At 38.9% G+C, this 17,904-nt stretch overlaps 1 protein-coding gene across 1 annotated transcript in view; it reads right to left on the reverse strand.

Moving 5' to 3' along the window:
• KLHL1 (kelch like family member 1) overlaps positions 1-17,904 on the reverse strand; it is a 251,707-nt gene that overhangs the window by 161,398 nt on the left and 72,405 nt on the right. Inside the window, exon 3 of the mRNA XM_075088110.1 lies at positions 5,513-5,649. Within this exon, the coding sequence (XP_074944211.1) occupies positions 5,513-5,649 (137 nt within the window). The remainder of the gene's footprint in view (positions 1-5,512; positions 5,650-17,904) is intronic.

A 17,904-nucleotide genomic window follows, 5' to 3' on the forward strand; every position in this document is an offset into this window, starting at 1 on the left:
TTTACCCTTCTAAAACTACTATTTAATATGTGTGATTCATAGTAAAGATAAAATAATTTCACTAGATTCTAAAAAAATTAAACTGACTCAATTACAGTTAATATAAGGTGGAAATTGTTCCCTTTTTAAATTATATCTAAAAATATTTACGGTGTATTCTCTTAACTTCTATGTCTTTTGCAAACAAGCCCATGTTCAGATGTATTTTCCTGAAATGTTCAGTTGTCCCCAGGGAAAAACTTCTCTCTAACAGCAGCAGGTATATGTGAAATTAATTTTTTTTAATCTCCTTGAGCTAAGAAGGTAGTGACAGGAAAAACAAAATGGAAGAAGGCTGAGTAACTGCCCATTTGTCAAAATCGTTTGCAGTTCCTGGGGTAAAAGAATAAACAGCTCAGACATGAGTTGCTGCAAACCTTTTCACATATTGCGCAGTCAGTAATTGGAATTTGGCAGCTGAATTCTCCAGATATTCTGTCTAGACTATGTACACTCCAGATTACAGATTAGAAATCTGAGCAGGAATTTCTGCTGTCTTCTACACTGCTGGGTATCAGAACAGTGCCTATTTCCTCTACTTTTCAGTGTTCCCCTTGCCTGCATCCATGGAGCACAAAGAATAAAGTAAACTGACTCAAAGGAAAAAGGGGCATAAACTAGACTGGTGGTAAATGAGGAATTAGAGGGCAAGAAAAGACATAAACTATAAAGCTAGATAAATCATGAGACAGGGAAGGGAAGGGAAGGGAAGGGAAGGGAAGGGAAGGGAAGGGAAGGGAAGGGAAGGGAAGGGAAGGGAAGGGAAGGGAAGGGAAGGGAAGGGAAGGGAAAAAAATAAGGTTTGAGGGGACAGGTTTTGATCTGGCAAAGAACATGGGAAAACAGAATGATTAACCAAGGAGCAAAGACTGTTTGATTTCAGTAAACTGAACGAGCTTGGGACCGTATTCTAAGAATCCCCTGATCACCTGTGAGTTATCACTGAATTGTCCATAGTACTATTGAATGCTCTTCCCTCTGCACAAGGATGGCCTCATTCATTACAAGGCTATACCCAAGGTTTGTTAGAGAAATTCCTAGTTGGATTTGGCTAAAACTGCCAGGATCAATATAGATAATTCCAATTCCTGCAAATGTTCCCTAGCACTGTTTAATTTACTATCATAACTGTAGCTAGGAAATTTAGAAGTTTGACAAGACATCTGATGCAGAGAAAACGAATAGACAAATAAATAACCTAACATGAATTTCAAGAGATGAGGACACAAGCTGAGTAAAAATCAGGATCAGTCAGACTAAGTCAGGACAAAGAACCTGATGGAAGAGAAATGCAAGACAGAGTAATGAAAAACAGAACAGTCCATGGCATCCGATATTTGTTCTCTTTTAGCATGCAAAATGGACTCATGTTTCCTGAATCTCATCACTCTTTTCTTGTCAGCAAGTACTTCTGAAATTTCCTTTTCAAGTGTAAACCTAAGAAGACATTTTTAAATTCTTAATTGCTCTCACCAAATGGGTTAGGACTAAAAGTATAATGGTGGATTACCACTGAAAGTGACAGAAAATAAAGACTTTTGTTACCACCTTAAGTTTCTAATTCTTCAAGCTGACATTAAGATGGCACATAATTATGCCATTTTTAATGTAGTTTGGGCTTTATGTAACACTTTAAATGAAATAAAATTACAGATGCAAACTCATATGAGGTAAATTAGAAAACACTGGAATTACACTCCCTGCAGAGCTCTCTTTTCCTCCATTTGTGAAGGCTAGTCCTTAATTACCTAACCATAAGAAGACACCTCCAAGTCTTCTACCTCATATAATAAACATTACAAGACAGAGGTAAATCAAGGAGAGTAAAGCAGCTGAAAATCTTAATCTTTTGCAGAAAGTGGAAGGAGTTTGCTTTGTCTAGTTATTCATTGCGGAAGAGGGAGGTTCAGAGTGTGTGGAAAAAGGGACTGGCCACTTGGGAGGAGTATAGGAATGTTGTCAGGGTATGCAGAAATGCGATGAGGAAGGCCAAGGCCCACTTGGAAATAAATCTGGCAATGCATGTCAAAGAAAACAAGAAGGGCTTCTTGAAATACATCAGCAGTAGAAGGAAGACTGGGGACACAGTGGGGCCACTGACGAACAAAGAAGGGGCCCTGGTGATGCAGGATCCAGAGAAGTTACTGAATGCCTTCTTTGCCTCGGTCTTTACTGCTAAGGCTGGCCCTCAGGCATCTCAGCCCCCAGAGGAGAGAGGAAAAATCTGGAGAAAGGAAGACTTCCCTTTGGTTGAGGAGGATTGGGTCAGAGATCACCTACGCAAACTGGATCCTTGCAAATCCATAGGCCCCGATGGGATGCACACATGAGTGCTGAGGGAGCTGGCGGATATTCTTGCTGAGTCACTCGCCATCATCTTTGAAAGGGCACGGAGGACAGGAGAGGTGCCCGAGGATGGAGGACAGCAAATGTCACTCCAATCTTCAAAAAGGGCAAAAAGGAGGACCTGGGGAACTATAGGCCAGTCAGCCTCACCTCCTTCCCTGGGAAGGTGATGGAGCAGTTCATTCTGGAGGTCATCTCCAGGCATGTAGAGGAAAAGAATGTTATCAGAAATAGCCAACATGGATTCACCAAAGGGAAGATCACGCTTGAGCAACCTGACAGCTTTCTGTGATGGTGTGACTGGCTGGGTTGATGAAGGGAGCACAGTGGATGTTGTCTATCTTGACTTCAGTAAGGCTTTTGACACTGTCTTCCATAGCATCCTCATGGACAAGCTAAGGAAGTGTGGGTTGGAAGAGAGGAGAGCGAGGTGGATTGAGAACTGGCTCAACCACAGAACTCAGAGGGTCATGATCAATGGGGCAGAGTCTAGCTGGAGGCCTGTCACTAGCGGTATTCCCCAGGGCTCTGTGCTGGGTCCAGTTCTGCTCAACATATTCATCAATGACCTGATTGATGGGATAGAGTGTAACCTCAGCAAGTTCACTGATGACACCAAGCTGGGAGGGGTGGCTGATACACCAGAAGGCTGTGCTGCCATCCAGCGAGACCTGGACAGGCCGGAGAGCTGGGCCGAGGGGAACCTGACGAAATCCAGCAAAAGCAAGTGCAAGGTCCTGCACCTGCGAAGGAACAACCCCCTGCAGCAGTACAGGCTGGGGGCTGAACTACTGGAAAGCAGCTCTGTCGAGAAGGACATAGGAGTGCTGGTGGACAGCAAGCTGACCCTGAGCCAGCAATGTGCCCTTGTGGCCAAGAAGGGCAACGGTATCCTGGGATGCATTAAAAGGAGTGTGGACAGCAGATTGAAGGAGGTTATCCTCCCTCTCTACTCTGCCCTGGTGAGACCACATCTGGAGTATTGCGTACAGTTTTGGGCCCCCCAGCTTAAGAAAAACAGGGAACTGCTCAAGCAAGTCCAGCAGAGAGCTACCAAGATGATCAGGGGACTGGAGCATCTCCCATATGAGGAAAGGCTGAGAGACTTGGGTTTGTTCAGCCTGGAGAAGAATGAGGGGGGATTTCATCAGTACCTATAAATATATAAAGGGTGGGTGTCAGGATGATGGGACTAGCCTCTTTTCAATAGCACCCAATGACAGGACAAGGGGCAATGGGCACAAGCTGGAACAGAGGAGGTTCCAGATAAACATGAGAAAAAACTTATTTCCTGTGAGGGTGACAGAGCAGTGGAACAGGCTGCCCAGAGAGGTTGTGGAGTCTCCTTCCCTGGAGACATTCAAAACCCACCTGGACGCATTCCTGTGCCCCTTGCTCTAGGTGTGCCTGCTCAAGCAGAGGGGTTGGGCAAGATGATCTCCAGAGGCCCCTTTCAACCCCTACCATTCTGTGATTCTGTGATTACCTCCTCCAGCCTCCAAAGTTCTCGGAGGTTAGCAATACATTTCTGTCATAGCTTCATTCATATTGAAAAAGGTTAAGTATTTTTCGCTTCCTTCTATCTCTTTTCTTAATCTACACTTACATGCTATCTTTTGTTGTCAATATTAACTGTGCTGTGTGCCTGCATATGAGCTTTTAGTGAAAACAGAGGCAAAAGAACCATGCAGTACTTCAATATTTCCACAGTTTTGCTCCCAGGGAAACAACACTATCCCTCATCTTCCTCTTACCTCCTCTTTCTCTTACCTTACTTTTACAGAATGATTTAATGTTACCTGTAACATCTTTTGCTATTCTGTGCCAAGGTATTCTTGATTTCTGTCCTGGTATTCCTGTGCCATTCATTTTACACTCATACCTGGTAATCAGATTATATCCTTCTCATGTTAGATGAGAACTATTTACATATTCTTCATTTAATGGTTCCCCAGCTTGAAACCCTCTGGACGATGTACATTCCTGAATGGCAAAACCACAACTGAAGGGAGCAGGCACTACCCTTTGAACAGGTAGAGTACTATATAAGTGAACATGGTCTGACATCCCTAGAACCTGAATTTCTCAAACATGATTATGAGAAAGAATATTTATAACTTAAATTATGTTTATTTGCAGGTTCTGTTTCCTATTAAGGTGACAAAGTTGTAATGCCATAAAATAAACAGCACATATCCTGGTTAAATATATCAAAGCAAACAGCAGCTTATGCTTAAATTAATATATGTGTATGTAGAGAGGACTAAAACTGCAGGGTATGGGCTATCCATTTAAAATTGAAGCTAAATCAAATATTCAATAGAACCTTCATGATAAAATAGTGTTAATTTATAACAATATGAGGATGTCTTTTAGGAAACAGAAATAGAAAACAGCATATAATTTATACTTACATGATTCATAGGCAAAGGGAGATGAATTCAGAATGCAAATCTTGTTATTGGCATTTCCTGTCTTTTAATTACTTTATTTTGTAACTTTAGTATTCCTTCATGTTAATGCACTTCAGATACATTGTGCCTAACAGCTTGTTTAAGAAGGATAAAACCCAAATCTATTATGCATTAAAATGTAATAACTATTCAGAAGGAAGTTCTGAGTTATTAACTGAGTTATGAGTCATTCACAAATTACATTACAGTACACAACAGAGTACCAGCTTATAACAGGAAATGAAAGTGACAACAATGTCCAGCTCAAATGTTTTATTATTTAAAATTTTAAAAGATTTATGTAATTATTTAAACTGAAATTTGACTAAGACAGTAATATATGGCTATTAAAAAATATAGCTGTTCCTTCAGTGATCTCATGTAATCTGAATCATGTGCATATAAGGCACACTTTTTAATTATTTGAAAACCAAGAAAAATAGACTACAGTCTAGGCTAGACTGTCCTCTTGTACTTACTTACCAAGCCTGAAATATTTAACAGTTTGGAGATAAGAGATAACAATCTGAATTCAGCCTTAGAAGTGGTAAATAAGTGTTTTGATTGATTGAGATTAAAAAGAAAAAATATTTACAATATAATTCATTGGCATGTATCCAACAAAAGTATCAAAATTTTTCCCTATAGGAAGTATAATTAATATAGTACAATACCTGTATAGGCAAACTGAACAAGATCCCACAGTGCATTGGGGTCTATGCCTTCCATTTTGATCTCCTCTTGCTTGGCTTCACAAACATCACTTGTAAACATGGCAGCAAAGTAGTCAGAGACAGAACTGAGGACAAGTCTGCAAAAAAGTTAGAAACTGGTGTCATTTACATTGATATATATATTATACATTTCATAGATTAAAAGAAAAACCCAAACTTTTTAAAAAAGGTATTTTCATGGTAATTATAAATTACCTATAAATTAGCAGAAGCAATAGATTATTAAATCATGTAGGCAGCAAAATACAGCATGACATTTAATTCTAATTTGGGTTTGCTTCCTGTGATATGAACCAAGTGGCACATTAGCATATGACTGTAAAACAGACATAGAAATTAGTGCTCAGTCTTTCTGATAATTTTCCAATCATGCAGATGTCCCAGTTGTTAACACGATAGCCTCTCAGTATCAAAGACAACTGATTAGTGAAACACATTTTACACTCCACATTTCATACCCTTCATTATTCTTAAAGACCTATTTTTTACAAACTTTACTAACAGCATGTAACTTTACACAATCCTTCAACCTTCAGTAAAACTGTCATGCTATTCACTAAAAAAACCCCAAACAAACAAACAAACAAACACAAAAACACAAAAAAGCAATTGTGTAACACAATGCTTTTGTTAAGGAACATTTCCAAAGGAAAATAATTTCAAAATTCTTACAAAATGTGAATGGCTTTTTTGGGGATCTGATTTAGATAAATCAAAACCACAGCAAGTACCAGGTATGATTTTCATTACTGGGGCCTTAAGTTGAGGCATTCTTCTAAATACCATCCACAGTAATATTATGATTTTGTTAGCAGTGAATATTCACAGATGATCTTGAGCTAGAAATGTGGTACAGCTAAAAATAGTGTACCACATGCTTCCATAAAAGATGGTCACATTTCTGGCTTATTTTGAAAACATAATATATAAACACATCAATGAAAGACACAAGAATCACAGCTGGAGAACTTGGAAACCATGAGAAAATATTTAGCCATTTGTATATAGTTTACTGTTTTGTCCAAGGGGAAAAGAAGAAAGATACTAAAAAATAACAAGTTACTGCTTATCAGCCAGTATGGTAGTTAATTGCTTTTGCTCTCTTAGCTCATCCCAATAGCAAATTAAAATATGACAGCTTGAATAGGCTTCATAATTTTACAGTCCTTTAAGCTTCAATATTTTACCTGTAAGTAGGGCAGCTTGAGAACATATATATGATCTTTTATCTGACTCAAAGATGGGCAATGATTAATTAGGTGTACTGGTTTTATAACTTCTCATGTTGTATTCAACTCCAGCAATCATGAACTTTAGAAGTAAAGATCCTAATTCACGAGCAGTTCACATTTATATTAATGTAATTAATAAAACCAAGATGGCTTCAAAAAGATTAATTTAGAAATATACATTGTTGCTACCTCCAGAGACTCCTAAATCACTTTTTTTTTTTTTTTTTTTTCCCACCACTGAAGAATATTTACTACTGTTTGTTTTTTATTATCTCTGCTGGGCATCACAAGTGTGTATTCAGTCAACCAAGATAACTGTACAATTCTGGATAACTAAGTCTTATTACCCTTCTCCAAATACTTTTTTTCTGACCACTTACTTATAAATGACTTGGTACATTGTTAGGAGATGCTTGATTTAAAAAAATCACAGCAAAAAGGAAAAAATACTACAAATTGATGATTTTCTATGGCATACAGTCTCTCACAGCTAAAAGAGATGTCATTTAGGTCTGTGACTGAGATTTCACATCAGCTGTTGCTTCAGGTTTATTAACCACCATTTAAATTCAGCTTGCTAAAAGCAAAGCCAAACCCCTTTGCTGCATCAAAACCAATGGGCAAATTAATGAACAGAAATGTTAATATACCAGTTAATGATCAATTGAAATATTTTTAAACAGTAGGATCTTATATTTGTAATTTATATCCTTTATGTTCAGACATTATTATATAATCTTCTTGTGTACATACGCTCAACTCAAAGATAACAAAACTGAGGAAGGACAGAAAAGAAATAACAGAAGGATTAACTCTCTTTCACAAACTTCTAAAAAAATCTGTTATTTTCCACAGTTTGTCTCATGGATCATTCTGGGGTGAGGAAATTCAAATAAGCTATTTAATGGATTCTAGCTGCAAATGAACATTCAGTTTGCAGGACCAGACACGATCTGGTGCAAAGTGAAAAACCCTGAAAAATATGTAATACAGCTGTCAGGTCCTCAGGGCTACCTGTTTTACTTACAGGTTTATCCGTATTGGTTTGCACCACCTGTTAAAGAAGATAGTTTAAGAGAGCAGAAAGGTTCTGTGAAACAGCAGCTCACCTAAACAAGCAAGACAAGTTTTTGAACAGAGTGATAAAGACAGAGCGTTTTTTTCAAGTCCCTTATGTTAATCAATAGGTAACAGAAATAATGAATCAGATATTTCATCAACTGAATACACCCAAAAAGTTAACTGATTTCAGGACACAAACTTTTAACTTGGGAAGTGCTTCGTAGGCTGAATTGAAGTGAAAGGAACTTGCTAATTACACTTAAGTCTGAAAGGGGACACCTTCTTTGAACCTTAATTTTGATCCAATGTGGAGACAGAAAGGCAATTTGAGAAATCAAAAGGATCAATTAATTTGTAATAATCTGCTGCTTTTTGTAGCTCAGAAAGCTCCAAACAGCTCTAAATCTTGGTTTAAAGCCATGTTGACCTATTCATCAAGAAAGGTCAGGTGTCTCAGGATGTCATCTTTTTCAGCTACTGATCTGACCATGAGAATACATAATAAACCCTTTCATCTGTGAGAATCATAGCAGGTCATGGCTAAAAATGAGTATGTGGACCCAGAAAGATTTTCTCCAGATTAAGGGACTTCTTTACCTTCACTATGACTAAATTCAGCCTGATATATTTCCAGTTTCTTTTATAATATAGAATATAACTGATTCCTGTTGTGACTTTTTTTACCCTGTGATATCAGATTTAATTTTCTTTTATTATAGAATATTGCCTTGCAATTTTCACAACTGTTTTCACCTTTGATACAGAATTCCCTTAATATCATTGGTGTATTTAGTAATTAAAAGAAGCAAACAAATGAAACACACTTTGATCACTTACATACTTTAAACAAGCTCTAACAATATTTTACTGCCAACTGAGTAGAATCTCAGATGTGACTTGGACTGAAAACTCCTAGACATGACACAACTTTTTTCCACACATATTATGCTACTTCATATAGGAGCTGAACATTCATTGCTTTTAAATGTGGTTTGTTGTTCTGCAGAGGACACCAGCTGACACTGGGTTTCTTTACCGATAGTGGTGCTCTACAGCTCTTCTTACAGCTGGCAAACATTTACTGTATATATAGAGAAGGCTTCATTATTTCCTCAATGTTAGGGCTTGCACAACATACACTAAGGTATATCCACTTGAAAAAAAAAATCAGGAAAAAAGGGAAGCAGGCACTGGCTGTCACTTCCGTAATAATTTTGGCAGTACAATCAAGAGTGCTATCTTTTCTGAGTAAAATACAACAAAGGAGCAAGCTGTGGAACAGATCAACTGTTTTGGATTACACCAGGTAGTGATTACCTTTCCTGATGACTCTGCTACTCTCCCTCACCAGCTTATGATATACAGAAAAAACTATAAGTGTCTTGGAAAAAATATAGCTACCAGTAAATTTAATCTAGTAGACAGACTATTTCCAGCTCAGTACCAATGATCCTCAGAAAAAATTATGTCTGGACACCAATTTTTTTTTTTTTTTGAGACCAAATATTGCCTATCAACTTTAAATTGGCATCTTCTATCTCAGAATTCTGATCCATATCTAATTGGGATCATCCACTTCCATGTTGTCCATAATTTGCAATCAGTTATGCTATGTCTTCTTCTTTTTTTCACTCAGTCTTTAGCACGCACACTATTACAATTGGCTTTAATACACATGTAGTAGAGAATGGTGTCATTTTCAACTCAGGTTCAGTAATACAGCACAAATCCAAATCTTCTTGCTCTTAGCTCCCTAACAGACTGTGCAAAAATAGAGTGTTTGCTGTAAAAGCTATTGGTACCTTGAGGAATCTTCCTTGTGGAAACGTCCATTCTATGTTTTATCAATGGTAATCTATTTGTTTTGCCACATTTTCTTATCAATGCTTATAAATATCTAAAGGGTGGGTGTCAAGAGGATGGGGCCAGACTCTTTTCAGTGGTGCCCAACGACAGGACAAGGGGCAATGGGCACAAGCTGGAACACAGGAAGTTTCATGTGAATATGAGATAAAAATTCTTTACTGTGAGGGTGCCAGAGCAGTGGCACAGGCTGCCCAGGGAGGTTGTGGAGTCTCCTTCCCTGGAAATATTCAAAACCTGCCAGGACGTGGTCCTGTGCATCCTGCTTTAGGTGTACCTGCTCAAGGAGGGCGCTTGGATAAGAAGATCTCCAGAGGTCCCTTCCAACCCCTACCATTCTGTGATTCTGTGATTTTCCTCCAATTTTTCTTAATCTATTAATTATGTTCTTTAGACTCTAATTCACTTTCCTTATGATCAACATTAAATGTGTAATATTGATTCTCTGTTGAAGAATTTGCCACTATATGTATCTTCTATCTCCACCTGTCATCTAGTCAGCATTTCAAATCTAGAATTCTTTGCCATCTACCTTTCTTCCTTTGAAGTCAGGACACTGAAATATTAGTTTGGGCTTGTTACTGCCGTAAATGCTTCTGCCTTCTGACTTTGTAAGTACGTAAAGAAAGCCATGAGAAATATTATAAATTATTCTTGTCCATAAAATTCTGTCCGTAAGATTCTGTAATCACATTGTTTATCTTGTCTCTAGGAAGAGAACAAAACAATTCCATTCTCCACTTTTATATCGCAAGCTTTTCCTTTAGTTTGTACCAACAGACATTGTTCATAGACTGTTTTGCCTCCTTCTCTTGTGTATCAGAGCTGCCACCTTTCATTCCATTCACTAACATGAGGATCAGAGAAATTTTCAGGAATTTCCACAGTGACAACACAACAACAATTAGGTTAAAACACTTCCCATGTTCCTTTTTGCAGTCTCTCCAGGGCTCACGTTTTGTTTATTCTCCTCTCAAAACAAAAATTGTACTAAATCTCTATGGAACAACAATATATTCAGAGGAGGTCCAGTATATTCAACAGCAGGGAGGAGGGAGGTACCACCTCCAGTTTGAAAGACCCTGAGACACAATTCACCAGTGGGTGTTGAAGTGTTTATGCTGGCTATGTTTCAAAATGGGGAACTCAAAATCTACTTTTGGTAAAAGAATAGTAGGAACTAATAAAGCATCGGCTAGTCTTTTCTATTGCCTGTGAAGAGTATGTACAGCCATCATTATCTATTCTGTCCGTTGTCTCTGGTTTGCTCCTGAACTACTTTCCTTCTTGAATCTGAGTTTCTCTCTGGTCTCAGACTTACTTGCGAACAAACAGTCAGCTATTTCAATTTTCTACACTGCCGCTACTTGTTCCTTCAAAGCAGAAATCATTTACTTTTTCAGAGTCGATGAAGGAAACGTGCTATCTTAGAGCAAGAAAGAAAACACAGTATATCTAATATATGCTATCCCATTGCAAGCCATGAGAGTATTGAAGATTGCACAAAAGTTAGAAAGAAAAACTAATGAACTGTCAGTTCTAAATTTGTAGAATGACTTTAGATGATGAAACTATGTAGGCTCTAAGTGAATAATAGATACCAATTAGCAGTGTCAAAAAGCTCAGATTACGTATCGGTCATCTGAACAGTACACAAAAGCAACGAAGTCTCAGCAGTAATGTGTATTCAACTGACTTCTCTAATATATGATTTGTGTGAATCATTCCACTGTTCACTGAAAATGAATTTTTATTTCTTTCAGAACCTGGAGCTTAAAATTGCAGATTTTAATATTTTTTTTCGTATTTATGAATGTATGTATATGAATGTATATACATATATGCACACTTTGACACTTGTATATGTCATATTGAGAAAATATATATTTTAGAGAGAAAAAATGAAATAAAAAACCTGCCAAAAGTCACTGCCAAAATTCTAAATATTGCAGTTTTTTTCCCCAATTCTTGTAAATGAAAGCTGTTCCTGTGCAGTTAACAAACTGGAGATAATCTTAGAAATAATTTGGGGTTCAGCATACACTCAGAACCATTATCATAGTTCAATTATCCTACAAAAAGTGACTTCTTATCTCTTTTACAGTACAAACTGAAATACAGTTTTACACCTTATTACATCTCTTAAGTTGCCACAATGTTTTAGGAATGTTGCCCAAATCTGATATCATAATTTCCACCAAACATAAAATGTCTACCATAATTATAGTTCTTTCCAGAGACCACAAGTAATGCACATATCACAGCTGCCAGTCTTAATAACAAAGACCATTGCCCAAAACACTTTGACTGTGTCAGTTTGTTTCCTTCTGTCATTTTTGTCATTTTTGAAGACATCTGCTATTGCAGCCAGTATTTTGAACTCTATGCTGCTCTGAACCAGTAGAACAATGACAGGAAAAAGAAAGAAAAAAAAACAACAAACAACTTCTCAACATCTGGGAATGAGCAGGAGAGGCAAAATGTCACAGTGAGGACGAAGACCCATTATGATGCAAACACAAAGCAGAGCTCAGTACTTTTCTCCAGAACAAAAACCACATATTTTGACATAGCATACATATTTGAATGTAGAAAGACAACACAATCAACTGTGGTCCTCTGTTTGTGGGCTTAATGAACTTATTTATTCACTGTAAATCCCCAAGAAAAAGGGGAAAAAGACTTGCAGGAGTAGGAAAAGTTCAATTTTAGCTCCTTTGAACTATCAGGAGAAATGTCACAAGCACAGGGATTAGGTCTGATGAAAGTACAGAGATAGATCTGTGAAGTCATTAGAGTAAGTGACTGCTAAACTATCCAAATATTTTTAAGGCCTATTTGTCATCCTTTTCTTTTATTCTAGAACTCCTTTGTACAAAATGATACAATAGCATTTCATTATTAATGTATCTTCACAACTCTTTCCTCCATAGAGCTCAGTTTGGTCAAAACCTTGTGTGATCTTCAACTCTTTCCACCAAGGGCTATCAGGTCTTGCTGGCTGCCCTGGTTTCAGCTGAGATAGAGTAAATTTTCCTCCTAGTAGCTGGTATAGTGCTGTGTTTTGGATTTAGGATGAGAATAATGTTGATAACACACTTATGTTTTAGTTGTTGCCAAGTAGTGCTTACACTAGTCAAGGACTTTTTCAGCTCCCCGTGCTCTGCCAGGTGCGCAACAAGCTGAGAATGGGCACAGCTGGGACAGCTGATCCAAACTGGCCAAAGGGATATTCCATACCATATGACATCATGCTCAGTATATAAACTGGGGGGAGTTGGCCAGGGGGCAGCGATCACTGTTCAGGGACAGGCTGGGCATCGGTCAGCGGGCGGTGAGCAATTGTATCATGCATCACTTCCTTTGTATATTATTATTATTACTACTACTTTTTTATTTCAATTATTAATCTGTTATTATCTCAACCCATGAGTTTTCTCACTTTTACTCTTCTGATTCTTTCCCCCATCGAGGGCATGGGGAGAAAGTGAGCAAGCAGCTGTGTGGTGCCGAGGGTTAAACCACAACATTACCCAAGTTATTCTTGCATGGCCTCCTTTGCCATGCTGTCATCTACATTATTTTATTTGTTTGCTTGCTTTATTTTTATATTCTATATCATTTAGCCTTCCCTACTTTTTTTTTTTTTAACCCCACTCAATTTGAAAGTGGAATCAATCCCCTAAACATAGGTGTCAAGTGCCAGTTTCAGAGATTTCGGAGTACCTGATTCATCAGTATAGGCCTGGCGCAGACCTATGAAAACCTTGTACCCTTCTGGACCACACGACAAAAGCCAGACAGGGTACTCCAAGGCATCTCAGGACATCTCAGAAGGCAGCTGAACATCGCCTCCTACTTTCTTCCAAAGACATCTCACACTTGTTTCTTTCACCCTTCAAAGTCCATTTCAGTTACTGCACCTATTTCCACTTCATAAAGTAATAGCGTTAGTACTCTGGTTTAATAGAACCATATAATATCTCAGGTTGGAGAGGACCCATAAGGATCATTATGTCCAATTCCCTGCTTCTCACAGGACTACCTAAAAGTAAATCTTATGACTAAGAGCATTGTTCAGACATTCCTTGAACTCTGACAGGCTTGGTGGCGTGACCACCTTCCTGGGGAGCCTGTTCCAGTGGCCAACCACCCTCTCAGCGAAGAACCTTTTCCTAATATCCAGTCTGAACTTCCCCTGATGCAGCTTCATTTTATTTCCTCATGTCCTATCACTGGTCACCAGAGACAGGAGATTAGCACCTCTCCCTCCACTGTCCCCCTGGACACACTCCAATAGTTTGGTGTTCTTATATTGAAGCGCCCCAAATTGCACACAGTGCTTGAGGTGGGGCTGCACCAGTGCAGTATAGAGTGGGACAATCACCTCCTTCGACCAGTTAGCTACGCCGTGTCTGATGCACCCCAGGGCACAGTCAGCCCTTTGGCTGCCAGAGTGTACTGCTGACTAATATTCAACTTGCCATCAACCCAAACCCTGCAGATCTCTTTCTGTGGGGCTGCTCTCCAGCCTCTCATCCCCAAATTTTTATGTATAACCAGGATTACCCCATCCTAATGCAGAATTCAGTACTCACTCTTGTTAAATTTCATACAGTTAGTGACTGCCCAGCTCCCTAGTCCATCCAGATCTCTCTGTAAGGTGTCTCTAACCTCAGGGGAGGTAGCTCCTCCTAATTTAGTATCATCAGCAAACTTACTTAATGTACATTCGATTGCTGTGTCCAGATCATTTATAAAATCATTAAAGAGCACTGGCCCTAAAATTGAGCCCTGGGGAACCCCACTGGTGACTGTCCACCAGCCTGATGTAACATCATTTATTGTAACTCTTTGAGCATATTTAAGAAAGGGTATGAAATGCTGTGAGATGAATGAGAATATGTGAGAGAAACAGCCCTGCAGACACCAAGGTGAGAGGAGGGGAAGGATGTACTCCAGGCACACCAGAGCAGAGATTCAGCCCATGCTGAAGCAGGTTAGCTTCAGCTGGAGCAGATATCCATCCTGTAGCCTGTGCTGGTTCCCCTGCTGCAGCAGGAGGATGTGCCCTGAAGGAAGCTGCAGCCCATGAAAAGCCAATGCTGGAGCAAGCTCCTGACAGGAGCTGTGGCCCATGGACAGGAGCCCATGCTGTAGCAGGTTTTCTGGCAGGACTTGTGATCACATGGGGGACCCACGCTGGAGCAGTCTGTTCCTGAAGGACTGCACCCCATGGAAAGGAACCACACTGGAGCAGTGCGTGAGAAACTACAGCCCATGGGAAAGACCCACGCTGAAGAAATTAGTGAAGGACTGTCTCCTGTGGGAGACATCCTGTGCTGGAGAAGGGGAAGATTGTGAGGAGGAAGGAGCAGCAGAAAAAAATGAAAAAATATTACTTTCATGCTTTTTATTGAAAAATGTAGAAAGCTTTGCCCTGGTTTTCTGAAAGCAATTCTTATAATATATATTGTAGCATATTAAATCTATTGCATTTTCTTAAATTCTATTAAAAGAATAGAGAATATGTGAAAACCATTATTTTTAGGCAATAATTTTGAGTGGTATTTATTAATTTGTAACATATTCAGTATAGGCTACAGCTTGTGATATGTTTTATTTGGATTTTAAATGAGGCTTCTTTTTACCTATGATAAGATTTTATAAACTTTGCACATGGAATGTTCTACCAAACTTCTACCTACCATGAAGTACCAATTTTAAAAACTCCAAAAATACCAATCATGCATTGCCCTCTGCATGCAGGCTTTCATATGTTCTCAGGAATGTAAAGTAAATATTATCTAGCCTACTTTGTGAAAAACTTTAATTAGAGGACGCACTTTGATGGATCTGCTCCTGACAAATCTGAGGAAAAAAAAAAAAAGAAGGACCTGCAAAATCTGATGACAAACTTGGCTGCAGTGACTATGAGACAACGGAGCTTAAGATAACAATCCTGAGAGTAATTAGTAAAATTAATAGCAAATTACAGCCCTGGACATCAGAAGTGACTCCTGATTGAAGCCAAATGCAAAAAGGGATTACACAGAAGGTGAATCAGGGATGAACGTCCTGGGAGAAATACAGAGACATTGCCCCAACATGCAAAAATGGAATTAGGGAGGCCCAACGGTCAGGTGCAGATCAAGTTAGCAAGGGATGTGATGGGAAAGAAGGGTTTCTGTAATTGCCTTGGAAGCAACAGGAAGACTATGGAAAGTTTTTGTCCGTTGCTCAAAAAAGCTTTTTTTTTTTTTTTTAGCAGGGTCTGCTTTCAGGCCTCCCAGGTCCCTGTGCCTATTGGCAGGATCTGTGGGATATCACTCACAACAGAGGAAGATGTACTTAGGATGCAGTTAGGCAAATTAGACATATACAAGTCCGTGGGACCAGAGAGGATATGTTCAAGGAGCAATAGTTGCGAGAGCTCAAATGTCACTGAAAGGCCACTCTTCTTATATTTAACAGATCATGATAATAGCAGGAGGTTGCTGAAGACTGGAAAAGTCAATGTCTATGTCCATCCTCCAGAAGGAAGATGTGCATAACTATAGACTGGTTTGCCTCACCAAAAAGATGATAGAAAAAATCTGCCTAGAAGCCAAATGCTGGATTACTAAGGGAAGCGAGGATAATAAAAAACTGAAAAAGACTGCCATGTGAAGAACCTCCACCAGTGATGATATTTAAAAACCAACTGGGTATGACCCTCAACAGCCTAATCTAACCTTGGACTTAACCCTGTATTGAGCAGGGGGAGTTGAACCAGACTCTAGGTCTCTTCCAAATTAAATTATATTCTAGGATTGTAATGGCCACAGTAAAAATAAACAGCTTTGTTTGTGCTTGTCCAGCCACATCTGTCTAAAACAGAATAAACACTATTAAAAAACCCTCAAAAACTCACTTCATTTTCTCTTGTTGGACAAAATTCTAGTTTATTCAGAACATAACCTTTTCAATTTTACATAATTCAAAAGCTGTTTTTGCCAGTTCATTGAGATTTGGTATTTTGACTGCAGACCACAGAGAAGTAGAAAATCAATTGTAAAGTTTTCTGAAGATTTGTTAGAAAATCTAAATAAGAGTTTGGCTATTATCTCATGGTCAATCTTATAGGTATTTTTTCAGCTCCAGAAGGACTTCTATATATTGTAGAATGAAATGACAAATGTAAAATCACTACTGAAAGGTGGGCATACAAAAATGAGCAGCTGTCAAAAATAGTGGGGGAACTTATAACAAACTAATAACAAAACCCTTACAGTTTCCTCTGTCTCCTTCTCTACAAACTATGCCATTTACTAAAATCTTTACAATAGGCAAAAAATATACTTGTAAAAAATGTTTATTTTATATCATCCATATTAAACAGGTGAAATGATACCAACTGTAGATTATTTCTATGTATCTTAAGTATTTTTCCTGTTTTGGAGTACTGTGCCCAGTTTTGGGCCCCCCAGCTTAAGAAAAACAGGGAACTGCTCAAGCAAGTCCAGCAGAGAGCTACCAAGATGATCAGGGGACTGGAGCATCTCCCTTATGAGGAAAGGCTGAGAGACTTGGGTTTGTTCAGCCTGGAGAAGAATGAGGGGGGATTTCATCAATACCTATAAATATATAAAGGGTGGGTGTCAGGATGATGGGACTAGCCTCTTTTCAATAGCACCCAATGACAGGACAAGGGGCAATGGGCACAAGCTGGAACAGAGGAGGTTCCAGATAAACATGAGAAAAAACTTATTTCCTGTGAGGGTGACAGAGCAGTGGAACAGGCTGCCCAGGGAGGTTGTGGAGTCTCCTTCCCTGGAGACATTCAAAACCCACCTGGATGTGTTCCTGTTCCCCCTGCTGTAGGTGTGCCTGCTCAAGCAGGGGGGTTGGGCAAGATGTTTTCCAGAGGTCCCTTCCAACCCCCACCATTCTGTGATTCTGTCGTTTTAAGAATGTAGATTCAGAGACTTTTTTTTACCTCATCTGTGTTGAAAAATGTGAAAAGCAAAAATAGGCCATGTAAATGTCAAGAGGGAACAACAAAACTCTTGTTATTTCTGAAAAAATCTTTTTAATTGATTTCAGTAATGTATAGGGATGTAAAATTGACACAAATTAGAAGGCCTTAGGTTATTACCCCTCCAGTTTTCTTTTTGATGGGAGGCACCTTCAGGC

The sequence above is a fragment of the Phalacrocorax aristotelis genome, chromosome 1 (assembly GCF_949628215.1).
Source record: "Phalacrocorax aristotelis chromosome 1, bGulAri2.1, whole genome shotgun sequence".
Lineage (NCBI taxonomy): Eukaryota > Metazoa > Chordata > Aves > Suliformes > Phalacrocoracidae > Phalacrocorax > Phalacrocorax aristotelis.